This window comes from Candoia aspera, chromosome 8 (genome assembly GCF_035149785.1).
Source record: "Candoia aspera isolate rCanAsp1 chromosome 8, rCanAsp1.hap2, whole genome shotgun sequence".
Lineage (NCBI taxonomy): Eukaryota > Metazoa > Chordata > Lepidosauria > Squamata > Boidae > Candoia > Candoia aspera.
In genome coordinates, this window is record NC_086160.1 from 1,576,630 (window position 1) to 1,589,578 (window position 12,949).

General features: G+C 52.8%; 1 protein-coding gene across 1 annotated transcript; it reads left to right on the plus strand.

Annotated features, from left to right (window-relative positions):
- The first annotated feature begins 232 nt into the window (after positions 1–232).
- Positions 233–10,066, plus strand: NECAP1 (NECAP endocytosis associated 1). The gene is made up of 8 exons (XM_063310791.1): positions 233–379; positions 1,545–1,645; positions 4,037–4,141; positions 4,911–4,992; positions 6,264–6,372; positions 6,457–6,643; positions 7,289–7,394; positions 8,025–10,066. Exons 1-8 carry the CDS (start codon positions 282–284, stop codon positions 8,071–8,073), a joined length of 837 nt encoding a protein of 278 aa, XP_063166861.1. The 5' UTR covers positions 233–281; the 3' UTR covers positions 8,074–10,066.
- The last annotated feature ends 2,883 nt before the right edge of the window (positions 10,067–12,949 follow it).

Sequence of the window (12,949 nt, forward strand, 5' to 3'; positions counted from 1 at the left end):
CGCCAGGCCGGCCCATCGCGGGGAGCGGCGGCGAAGCGGGTCGAGCCCCGGGGAGCCGGGCGGCGGCGGCGGAGCTCGGAAGCGCCCCCGGCCCCTGCACGCTGCCTGGCTTGGCGGTCCGCGCCGCCCGGCCGGAACGCCTCCCCGCGGCAGCCGGAGACGGCCGGCGGCGGGAGCGGCGCCCGGCGGGGCGGGAGGCGCCTGCGCGCTGGGGCGGAAGCGCAGGCAAAAGGCGCCGCCCCTTCCGGCCGCGGCGCCTCTCGCGTTCAGCTGTCGGGGCGATGGCGGCGGCCGAGGCGGAGTACGAGTCGGTGCTCTGCGTGAAGCCCGAGGTCAGCGTCTTCCGCATCCCGCCGCGGGCCTCCAACCGCGGCTACCGGTAGGAGGCCGAGCCCCGCGCGCCTCGCCCCCCCGCGGCCCTCCTCTGCCGAGCCCGCCGAGCCCCCACGAAGCGGCGGCGGCGGCGGCCGGCCGCGTCCCCGCTGGGCCTCCGTGGGCGGGGCGGGGCGGGGCGGGGCGGCGGCTGCGACCCCCCGTGGGAGAGGCGCCGGCGGGCGGCCCGAAGCGGGTCCCGGGGCCCTTCGGGTCTCCTGCGCCGAGCGGCCGTCGGGAGAAGACTTTCCGGAGCAGAAGCCCTTCGGGGCGGCTTTCGGGCCGAGTCGGGGGCGCCTGGGAGCCCGTTGAGGGGCCGAAGCTTTCGGGGGCTGCAGGTTCTGCCTTCGGATAAGGGGGGGGGTCGGGAAGGGGCTCCCTGCCGAGAAGGGCCCTCTGAGGCTTCAGCAGGAGGAGGCCGAGGGGGCGCTCGCAGCCCTCTCACCCTCGGCGCCCCTCCGGGCGGTCCAGGCCGGGGGAGGGCAGCGGCCGCCCTCATCTTCCCGGGCAAAGCTTCTTTCTCCCATCGCGGCCTTGCCTCTCCCAGCCTTCGCTGCGGGTTGGTTCCCGTTTCGGCTTGTGCATTCGGTGTGTCGAGGTGCATGGCGGCCCATCTCAAATTCATGACTTTGAATGGCGCTAACCGCCCTTAAATCAGTAAAGAACAGGTGAGGCGAAAGAAAACCGTTGCTCAGCACACACTCAGGCCCGGGGACCGTCTCACCTCCGGGGAATGGCGCTCCAAAGGGCAGGAAAAGTGTTAGAAAACTTCCTGGACCCTCCCATGGCACACTGGAGCAGACCTCTCATGCTGCACCCTGTGGGATGGGCAGGCGTAATCGCGGAGAACTGGTGCCACCAGTAGCACCCACGGTGGCTGTTCCATAGATGGAATATCAAACGTGCCTGTCGTGCCCGACTCCCTCCGTCCCTCCTCTGTGTTTGCTCAGCAGCAGGTGGAAGGAAGAGAAGGAGAGGCCCGGGAGGTCTGCTGTGCCTGGGCATCTTCAGCCAGTGCTGATGCCCTTAGAGTTGGGTGAGGGTCTGTGGGGATTACTGTGCCCCCTGAATCCAAGGAGCCAGGGGTATAATGAAACCTGGCAGGGCAAGACTGACTGAGCACTTTGAAAAAGGGTTCCTTGCTGGTGAATATGCCAGTATTTGTCTTGCAGGGCCTCTGACTGGAAGCTGGACCTGCCAGACTGGACAGGACGCCTCCGTGTTACCTCTAAAGGGAAAATTGCCTATGTAAAGCTAGAGGACAAAGTTTCAGGTAAGGCAATAGAGGGTGGCTGGTTATGAGATCCAAAGGTACCATTATTCAGGTATTGGTGTCTGATAGGATGCGTTGAGAGGACTTTTACAGAATTCCTGTAATGACATCTGCCGTATGTTGTTACTCCTAACAGTCCAGTGTAGTCTTTTCATTGGTATGAGTGATATGAACTTGCCTGTTTCAGATATATTTTGCTTGGTGATATTTCAGATCACATCTCCGTTAAAGTGCAGGTGAATATAAAACATGGCTAATGTAATATTTCAGTTGTTTTTCACGCCCCTTACAGAAAGTGATGTTATAGCAATTCAAACTTGTCTGCAATTATCCCTGAGTAATGAGGTGCTTTGTGGTGTAGAATAGCCACTAGTTTTATGGTAAGCCTTATTTCAGATGTTAAAAGTGTATTTTTGGCAATACAGAATACTTACTGGCCTGGTTCCTGGATAACCCCAAGTCGGGATTTGTTTATCTAAGCAGATCGGCTTGGATTCCTAACCTCACCCTTGGCATGGTTTATTGTTTTGCAGTGAGCCCCAGCTTGAAGTTTTGGCTTGTTTTAGTCTCAGTTTGTTACGCTTCTTCCTGGTTTGTGTTCCACCCAGGCCTTTTGCCAAAGTGTGCTTTGTTCTCCCACTCTTCCCATCTCAGTCTTACCAACTTATCTGCTCCTCACTCAAAGCAGGGAGAAGGAACCGACCTTCGAATCACACCAAATGCTCAGGGACTCAAGGAATGGAGCGTTGAGACTTGCTAAACACAAAGGTTTTCCACTGTTGCTGCTTTTGTCTCAAAGGCGCCTTGTTTCAGCAAGGTTGTCCTGGGGAAGGGGAAGGCCCTGCCAGATCCAGGGTCGTCTGCAGAGTTGTGTTAATTGGTCACAGCGAATTCGTGGACAGGCTGTACCCGTGGTGATGGTGGGGGGGCAGCAAAATGAAAAAGCAGCCTCACGGTGACAGTGCAGGCCCTGCTTTCCTGTTTTGTGCATCGTGAGGTCCCATGCCAGAACTTGCCCCATGATGTTGCTTTCATCATTCTGACCAAAGGAGCAAGATGCCCATGGGCCACATCTCATTCTCTTGGCTCCTGAGACTTTTGGACAATGTGGTGCAGATGCAAAGGTGACAGTAAAACAGTTTTTCCTGATGACATTGCCATGACCTTGGCATTCAGATGGACTCTAGCCCCTGTTTGGTTGGACTTACTCCACATTGTTTATCCACGTCACTCCAGCCCCACTGTTGCCCATTGCATTGCTGTGACAGCCTTGGAACCAGGGCACTGGTGTGGCACTCCTCAGTGGGAAAGGATCCCGAGGAGGGGACTTCTAGCTCCCTGAGCTGTTTCTTCACTCCAGAGGTCAACCAGGGCTGCAACAGGATTGCCTCTTGAGAGGGCAGGAAAAAATGCCCTGGCTGGACCCATCCGTCTCTTGGTGAACTGTAGAAAGAACCTCCACATCCACGTCATGATTATCTCACCGGTCTCTGTGCTCCTCTGCATGAGGCAGATCTGTGGTTGCTGTGACATTCAGTGCTGCTGCACGTAAGGCAGGCCCCTTGTTTCTCTTGGTCTCCCAGAACAACAAGCCAGGAGGACTTGCTTCCATCCCTGAGACCAACTTGCTTCCTCAGGAATAGGGTGTCGGAGGCCAGTAGCCTTCACTTTGGATACATACAGTGGAAAATGCAGATTGGGGAAGCTGGTGGGCTGCCACAAGGTTTAGCATGCACATGCCTTGGATAAAACTGAACATTTGTGTGACCCAACTCTTGCAAGCAAAAGTGTAGCAGTGAAAATTGATCTAATGGTGATTTGGTGTGATTAGAATGATTCATTCCTGAAATAGATGCTTGATATTTCCATGAAACTGATATGTTCAAGCTTACAAATAGGACATGTCTTACGCACAAAATGGCTCATGATACTTGATAGTAAGCTGATTGCTGCTGGGTTTAAAAACACAAATATATTACTGTGTGGCACCAGTAGGTGCCTGCAGGTGTTTCCTTTGGTGTTTACTAGACCCTCTACCTTCCCTCACTTTTTACTTTCAAATTCTTTGAAAAGAAAGAAAGAAACGTAAATCAAGCAGGCCTCAGAAATTTTCTTGGAATATAAAAATAATGGGTGTCTCCAGTCAACTCCTGCTCACCTAGCCATAAAAAGGACAAAGGTTAGCAGGCGCTGGCAGGCCACCTTCCCCGTATCAGCCATTTTGTGTATGGGCCGGTCTCTCTGGCAGCCATTCTGTAAGAGCCCCCAAACAGGTTCGGAAAGCTCCCAACCATTTGAAGGAGCTCTAGGGTGTCGTCTCCATTTACATTTTCCTTGCTGGGATGACTCCGCTTGGGCCCTGAATGTGGCGCTCTTCCTGTTTCTGCCTAGGGGAGCTCTTTGCCCAGGCTCCAATTGATCAGTATCCTGGCATTGCAGTGGAGACAGTGAACGATTCAAGCCGGTATTTTGTCATCCGGATTCAGGATGGAAACGGTGAGAAGAATTTATTGTTCCTTCTTAGCTGACGTGAATGAATGGAGGTCCCAAGAAAGGGCAGGGGGTCTTGCTGGAGGAAAAGGAGGAAGCTGCCAGGGACCCAACATGCCCCCACAGGGCCTGGCCCCAGAATACTAGAAACGCCCACTGGGAACAAGTTGAGCAAAGTATGTTAAAATATGCTTTCCCTTTGGCAGAGCCAAAGGCCTGGTGAGGAGAATTATGAATTAAGTGTGAGAGACATTGAATGTGGGAAGTGAGATGGAGGGTTATGTGTGAAAGCGCCTCCCCCGCCAGCTGGGACTCCAGTTCAGCGGGGAGGTGTGCGTGGGGGTGGCTCAGGGCAGCTGAGGGCCTTAATGGCATATGAGTTTTCTGAGGGGATGAAGTCAAGGGAGCGACAGTGGCACTGAGGGGATCCTTGAGGCTGTTGTGCAGGCGTTGGATGTGCAAAGCAAACAAAATGGCATGACACCTGTTACCGGGTTAGTCGTAACTACCGTATCTCACGAGCCCAAGAAAGGATTTTCCGTTGGGGTAGCCGCTGATCTAGAGGTTAGCGCTCCTAAGACAGATTTTAATATCCAAAGAGTAAAACCCTTCTCTGAATGGGAAGCCAGAGATGTCCCTGACGGCAAGACAGACAAGATGCTGCGTTGCGTTGGCGAAAGGACACGGAGTTCTCGGGTGCTGGCTGGGCTGGTGAACTCTTGGGGTCTTCCACCGCCGGCGGCTGTGCTAACCGCTGCCGTGCTTTCTTGGTCAGGGCGCAGCGCCTTCATTGGCATTGGCTTTGGAGACAGGGGAGATGCCTTTGACTTCAACGTGGCCCTGCAGGACCACTTCAAGTGAGTGTCCCTCGCTGCTCCGGCACTTGATGGGTGAGGAGCGGGATCGGTGAGGCGGGAGAGCGCTCTGCTCTGATGTGCGGCATCTTCCCAGGAACACACACATGGGGAGAGAGTTCATTCTCAGCTCTGCAGAAACTGGTTTGCCTCTCTTTGAAATGGGCGTTTTGCTTGTTCTGGTCAACTCGATCCAGACGCGGGTGCTTCCCTTTCTAGTAAAGATTGCCACGTCTCACAGCAAGCCTTTGGTGAGCACCCTCCCATCGACGGTCCAAACGTTCCCATGGCCAAGGAGAAGGAGAAGGGTTCTGAGTCGTCCCTTTGGGCAAGCTCACTGGCCAGAGAATATGATATACAGGTAGTCCTCAACCTACGACCATTCAGTCAGCAACCGTTTGAAGTTACGACAGTGCTAACGAATGGTGGTTACAGCCAGTCCTCGGAGTTATGGCTGTCCCAGCATCCCTGCAGTCATGTGATCGCGATCTGGATGCATGGCAACTGGTTCGCACTTACCCCAGAATCACGTGATTGCTATTTGCAACCTTCCCTACCGGCTTCCCCAGAAAGTCAATGGGGAAGCCTGCAGGGAAGGTCACAAGTTGCTGGTGTAAGTTCCACTCACCCCTCAGGCCCTCTGCGCTCACGCCAGCCATTCATGCACCCCTGTGCACCCTCCCCAACCCATGCTGTGGCTCTCATGCACCCGTTCTGACCCATGCGACACTCTCATGCACCCTCCCCAGCCCTTGCTGCACCCTCACACACACCCTTGCACACTCTCCCTGACCCATGCCGCACCTCTTCCATACCCCCTTGCGCTCTCACTGCATCACTTGTACACCCCTAGCACCCTCATGCCCCCTCCTGGACCTGTGCTGCCCCCCCCGACCTGCGCTTCCCACGCACCCCCTCGCTCCCTCCCCTGCCCAGCAGCAGCCCCTTGCCTGTCGGCTGGCCTGGGACTTGCAACTTCCTGCCGGCTTCCCTGCTGACTTTGGCTGTGGGAACCCAGCAGGAGTTGCCTCACCTAATGACTGGGATTCAGTTAATGACGGCAACCAGGACTGCAGGGATTGCCACCGTTGCTAAGCAATGCAGTTGGGCTTTACAACCACATTGCTTAGCGATGGAAGTTCCAGTCCCAATTGCCTGTGTAAGTCGAGGACTACCTTTACCCCGTTTTTTGTTCCTTTTCTATTCTATGTGGTTTTTGCTCTTCTCCATTTCTGCATCTAACGTTTATCTCCTTCGCCGCCTCTTGAACACAGGTGGGTGAAACAAGAGACCGAAATCTCCAAGGAGTCCCAGGAGTTGGACAGCCGGCCCAAGCTTGACCTTGGTTTCAAGGAAGGGCAGACCATTAAACTAAACATTGGGGTGAGACTCTTGTGGGCTCACTCGGGTTTCTTGGGGGGGTGCTTCTGAGAGAGCCCTCCTAACACCGCCCTCCTCCCTTCGCAGAACATGCCCACCAAGAAAAGTGGGTTGGCCAAGCCCCGCCCTGCTGGATCCGGGGGACTCAGCCTACTCCCGCCACCGCCGGGGGGGAAGACGGCCCCTCCTCCCATTCCACCTCTTTCTTCAACCGCCATTTCTAACCATGTAACTCCACCCCCAGTGCTGAAATCCAGCGATGCTGGCAACACAGGTAATGGCTGCCTCCTGTAAGAGGATAATTCTGGGGTGCTCTTGGGAGGCCCGAGCTTGGCGTATGCCGAGAAGAGGGACAGCAGAGCCCCCGAGTGATAAAAGTCTCTGGGCTTGAATCTCTCTTGTGCCAGCCACAATCTCACAGGGGTAGGAAGCCCCCGTCCTTCTCGTGATGGGGAGGTTGCTTGTGCGTGACGTTTGGTGCTGCTGGGAGGCAAGTGCAAGGAGAGGCTGGCTTGCCAGTTTGGTCGGGAGGGAGAAGCGCCCGCTCCCCCCCTCCCCTCCTGCGGCTCCTTTTCTGCGCCTCTGTGTGGGAGGCAACGGTCCAAACAGAGTACGCTTTGGTGGTGTATTTGGGGGAGGCTCTCGGCTATAGGCAAGGTTTGTGGGGGCCGTGCAGCCTGGGGCTTCAGACGTGCCCGTGTGCTCAACATGTTGCTTGTCTCTGCTGCTCTGGGCCAGAATTAAAGCTGGACTCTGGGTCAGTGGCAGAGCATCCGCCTGGGTATAAATCTGCCAGTGTAGCTGGTGCTTCAAGCGTGCTGAGAAAAGCGGGTGTGGATCCTGATTGGTATCCAGAGGGGAAGCCACAGTAGAACCTCTCTAATATTTCTAATAAAGAAATGCCTCCTTTGACCCCCAGATGTCCTACTAGACTTTGATTTGCCGCCTCCCACTTCAAAGGGGCCCACACCTGCTGTAGTTCCAACCACTGCAGACCTCTGGGGAGATTTCAACACTGCACCCAGGTAAAGGGGAGACTGTTAGATGGATACATTACTGAGGTAACATATAGACATAACATATAAATAGACAAAAAGGGGATGATAAATGCCCTGGCTCAGTTACACAGCCTTTTAAATCAAGAGGCATTTGTCCAGATAGACAGACTTCCTTTTTCTTCCTTAAAAGACGGGGGTCAGGTGCGACTGCCTGTCCTCTGCTAAGCCCTTCCCATTAGCCTCAGAGTAGCCCGTTTCTCCTTTCACTATTTCACCACTAGTGTCCTAACAGCCAGGAACCACGCTGAGACAAGGAGTAGGTCTCTAGTGTTTTATTACTGCTACGTTAGACAGAAAATCCTAACAAACTGAAGAAGCGTGGGAAAAACCCAGACAGATAAACCCCAAAAGTCAAGGCGGGTCTGATCTGTGTCTCTTGGAATGGCTGCTCAACTCCTCCCTACTACGCATGCGTTTCCCCCCCTGGATAGGGGCCCCCTCCTGCTCGCCATCAGTGCTCATGACATCTAGGATTTTTGCTTGAAAATCTTGTTGAAAAGATGGGAGAGGTTTCTCTTAGGGCGGGCAGGTCTTTGGGCATCAAAGCCTCGTGCCAGCACTTGTCTGTATCCTAACCCTTTCTCCCTTCTCCCCCAGCGCAGTTCCCAGCCAGTCTCCTCAGCCGTCGAACTGGGTTCAGTTCTGAAGAAGTGGAACGGAGGAGATGGGAATGGACCAACGACCAGGGCTGATGGGCCCACGTGGGATGGGAGTTACCCGACGTCCTTGGCTCTTCAGTCAAATCCTAATTTCCAGACAATCCTCCTGTTTTTGTTTTTGTTGATGTTCCACTGCATTGGCACCCATAGCATTTTATCTCATGCAGCAGAATTGCAAAACCCTGTTGGGACCTTGTTCAGAATTCTGCCCTCTGGTAGTTTTGTGAGAGTGAGGAAGGGTAGCTCAAATCCAGGCTCTTGCTTCTGGTTAGCCCCTGCGGTTGGGAGGGGGACCAGATGCTGCTTTTCACTTGGGGTGTCTGGCCAGGCTTAGTTTCCCTTCTCTGGACCTCTGGGGCAATCCTGGCCTCAGCTGCAGCAGCTGGTCCAGTGGCCTGAGGAGGTCTATGCCCTGGCAAGGCAGCTGGTCCTGGCGGGCAGGTGGAAGGCCAAAGCTGCTTCTGTAGAAGTCCTCCTGGAGACCTCTGCTCTCTGTGGGACTGGTTGCTGGTTGGAGTACCTTTGTGGTCATCCTAATCCAGCTTTCCCTCAAATGTTATTTCTTCTTTCCTCTCAGTCAGTAGCCAGGACCTCTGGATCTGTTTTCTGTTTTGTATTTGGCGAGCACCTGCAATTTCCGTGGCTCTAGTAATGGACTCAGTCGCTTTCCCCAGCTTGGTTCCAGTAGGAAGAGAACCTCCATCATTGGAAGGAGTGGTAATGTCCGAGAGACCCTCCTGCTCCCATCTTTTGTAGATCCCAGCAGCAGATCTTCTTCTAGGGCTCCTCACTTCTGAACCCAGCTAGCTGCAGCTCCTGCACTGGAGACGGGCTGTCTGGCGTGCCTTTAGCAGATGATTTATCCCCACAAGGAGAAGTGCTGTCCACTCACTGATCAAAGGAGCAGGACCTTTCAGCTCTGCCCCCTGCCAAGAAGGGTTTGACTTCTGAGCAGAACTTTCTGGCCAGTATGCTTTGTAGCCTGATCGCCCGTTCCAGGCAAATATTACCGAATCAGGAAGTCATTTTTGGCAGCGCCTCTTCTTTCCGCCTGCCTGCCTGGTCTGGCTCCGATCCCTCTTTTAGGACTGGGGTGGGTTTCCCTCCCCCTTGCTGTTGGTGAGCTAGAATGGCTCTAAGACACCTGCTTTGCTTGACTCCCTGGTCGCAAGACCGTTTTGTTGTTGTGCTCTAGGTCCGTATGTTTTGCAGTGGGCTCGTGACACCCGTGGGCAGTGATAAATACGCTGTAATACTGGCTCTAGCCTGTGCGTGTCCTCAGTGACTCCGTGGTTTGGTGCTTCCACCGTGGGTAATTTTAAGTGAGTAAGGCACATCCAGGTAGTCCCTCAATGTTTTGTCTCTCTTCAGGTCCCACCATTTCTTGATCTCTTTTGCAGGGGAGCAGAGGGGATCTGCTCCATTTGTTGTCAGGAAGAAGACAGTAAGGAATTAAATGCACTTTTGAAAAATAAAAATGGGTGCCTGCTTGGTAAGGCTATCTGTAACCCCCCACCCCCCACAACTTACCCCTTGAACTTTTTTCTGTCTCCTGCAGCCAGCAGCTGGTGATGCTGGGCTGCAGGTCCCAAAGGCCATGATTCCCGTGAAAAGCGGGAGTTGTGGCCCCACTCAGCTGGAAGGGGTCAGGTTGAGCCCCCGGCTTCACACTCCTTTCGCCCTGCAAGGCCCTGCGAGCGGGCCGAGAGTTTCGGAACTGGCTGAATCTTCTCGGTCAGTGGCAGGTCTCTGGTCATTTCCACAACCTCATGTTCGTACCTCAGACAATTACGTAACTTCCTAAGTTGACTAATCAGGAGGTGGTCCCTCTGTGTGCGTGTTTTCTTACAGCTAGTATTATCTAAATAATATATTATGTATTGTCACAAACAGAAGTAATATTCATCTATATGTGTATATAAAGTATACGATGTACTGGTTCGATAATAGCAAATAAAATGAGAACTAAAGTTGGGAAAAGCTGTGTACTGAGTGAAGCAGCATGTCCGTGACCACCTCTTTGCTGGGCCAGGTGGTTCCAGTCAATGCGTCAATTGGCCGATGAAAATAAGAGAGGCCTGTGGGGACGGGAGGCTGGTGAGCGTGTAAGCTCTGCCGGGCCGGCCTGTAACTCCCCGGCGGTTTCTCAGCATAGCTGTGGAGTAGGGAGAAGCTGTTGCCTGTCACAGCAGGAAGGGTGGAGCATAACAAGACAGTTGAGCTTGGTTTTTATTTTATTTTGCTGACTAGGCTTGGTTTTTACTTTATTTTCCCCAGCCTGGTCAGCAAAATGACAGGAACCAGCTCAGATTAGGCAAGGGTTGGGGAGGTGCTGGGGGTGAGCAGGCTTTGCTTCTGCCTTCCACAGTGACTCTGGGCAGCCCCCCCTCAGAGCAAGAGCCAGGGAAGGCTGTTCTGCGTTGCTTGATGGCTGATGGGCAAAGTTTATTCCCTTAAAAAAAAAAATCTGCTATGGGGTGGCTGAAGTTCGCATTTGGTGTTTTGTGAATGTTCGTGTGCCTTACCTTTTGCGGGCAGATAACAGGCAAGTGCAAGGTGAGCATGCCGTGTACAGGGTGCATTCCAGAAGGACTGCGGATGCTGCCGAAGTGTTCAGGCTGTGAGTTGGTGAAGTGCAAGGTGTGCATGGCTTGGTTTGAGCTTTGCATTTGTGCATTCTCCTTCAAGCACGAAAGCTCAATGTCACCCTGCAAATGCTGCGCTGCTTCATTGCTGGCCGTGATTGGCAGGTTGCTGAATGCCAGACTGCTTGGCCTTTAGGGCGAGAGAGAAGTTTCCAGCTCTTGGGCTGCAGGCGGGCATTTTTTGCTGCTGTCGAATTGCGCTGAGCTCATTCATTCATTCATTCATTCATTCTACAGTCCTCTGCAATCCCAAAGGATTCTGGGTGGTGTAAAGCATCAGCAAAACAAAAACCGAAAGCATAATAAGAAAACTAGAGTCGTCTCTAAATCAAAACATAATTGCAAAAAGCAAAGATAACTCCCCTAAGTCCCCCACAGCTGGTCTGGGAACAAAAGCACATTGAAGCAAAAGAGTTTTATCCTGTTCCTGGAACTGCAGCAAGGTCCCCACCTCCTGATGGCTGGGCCAGATGAGCAGATTCCATTCTGCAATATTACCGAATCAGGAAGTCATTTTTGGCAGTGTTTGGGGGGGGGGGAAGAGTGGGGGGGGGAAGAGTGGGGGGGAGGGTACCCTTGGGCAGAGAGGATGCAGCTCTGCTCTGTAGGAGGACAGGGAAAAGAGTCATGGGTTGGGTGACTCACCACTACCCAGAAATTGCAACCCAAGTGTGCTGACCAGACCCGCCGGCCCATGTTGTTTATTCGTTTAGTCGCTTCCGACTCTTCGTGACTTCATGGACCAGCCCACGCCAGAGCTTCCTGTCGGTCGTCAACACCCCCAGCTCCCCCAGGGACGAGTCCATCACCTCTAGAATATCATCCATCCACCTTGCCCTCGGTCGGCCCCTCTTCCTTTTGCCCCCCACTCTCCCTAGCATCAGCATCTTCTCCAGGGTGTCCTGTCTTCTCATTATGTGGCCAAAGTATTTCAGTTTTGCCTTTAATATCATTCCCTCAAGTGAGCAGTCTGGCTTTATTTCCTGGAGGATGGACTGGTTTGATCTTCTTGCAGTCCAAGGCACTCTCAGAATTTTCCTCCAACACCACAGTTCCAAAGCATCGATCTTCCTTCTCTCAGCCTTCCTTATGGTCCAGCTCTCGCAGCCATATGTTACTACGGGGAACACCATTGCTTTACCTATGCGGACCTTTGTTGTCAGTGTGATGTCTCTGCTCTTAACTATTTTATCGAGATTTGTCATTGCTCTTCTCCCAAGGATTAAGCGTCTTCTGATTTCCTGACTGCAGTCAGCATCTGCAGTAATCTTCGCACCTAGGAATACAAAGTCTTTCACTGCTTCTACATTTTCTCCCTCTATTTGCCAGTTATCAATCAAGCTAGTTGCCATAATCTTGGTTTTTTTGAGGTTTAGCTGCAAACCAGCTTTTGCACTTTCTTCTTTCACCTTCATCATAAGGCTCCTCAGTTCCTCTTCACTTTCAGCCATCAAAGTGGTATCATCTGCATATCTGAGATCGTTAATATTTCTTCCAGAGATTTTAACTCCAGCCTTGGATTCCTCAAGGCCAGCTTGTCGCATGATGTGTTCTGCATACAGGTTGAATAGGTAGGGTGAGAGTATACAACCCTGCCGTACTCCTTTCTGAATCTTAAACCAGTCCGTTGTTCCGTGGTCTGTTCTTACTGTTGCTACTTGGTGGTTATACAGATTCTTCAGGAGGCAGACAAGATGACTTGGTATCCCCATATCGCTAAGGACTTGCCACAATTTGTTATGGTCCGCACAGTCAAAGGCTTTAGAATAGTCAATAAAACAGAAATAGATGTTTTTCTGAAACTCCCTGGCTTTTTCCATTATCCAGCGGATATTGGCAATTTGGTCTCTAGTTCCTCTGCCTTTTCTAAACCCAACTTGTACATCTGGCAATTCTCGCTCCATGAACTGCTGAAGTCTACCTTGCAGGATCTGGAGCATTACCTTACTGGCATGTGAAATGAGTGCCACTGTTCGATAGTTTGAACATTCTTTAGTGTGTCCCTTTTTTGGTATGGGGATATAAGTTGATTTTTTCCAATCTGATGGCCATTCTTGTGTTTTCCAAATTTGCTGGCATATAGCATGCATTACCTTGACAGCATCATCTTGCAAGATTTTGAACAGTTCAGCTGGGATGCCGTCATCTCCTGCTGCCTTGTTATTAGCAATGCTTCTTAAGGCCCACTCAACCTCACTCTTCAGGATGCCTGGCTCTA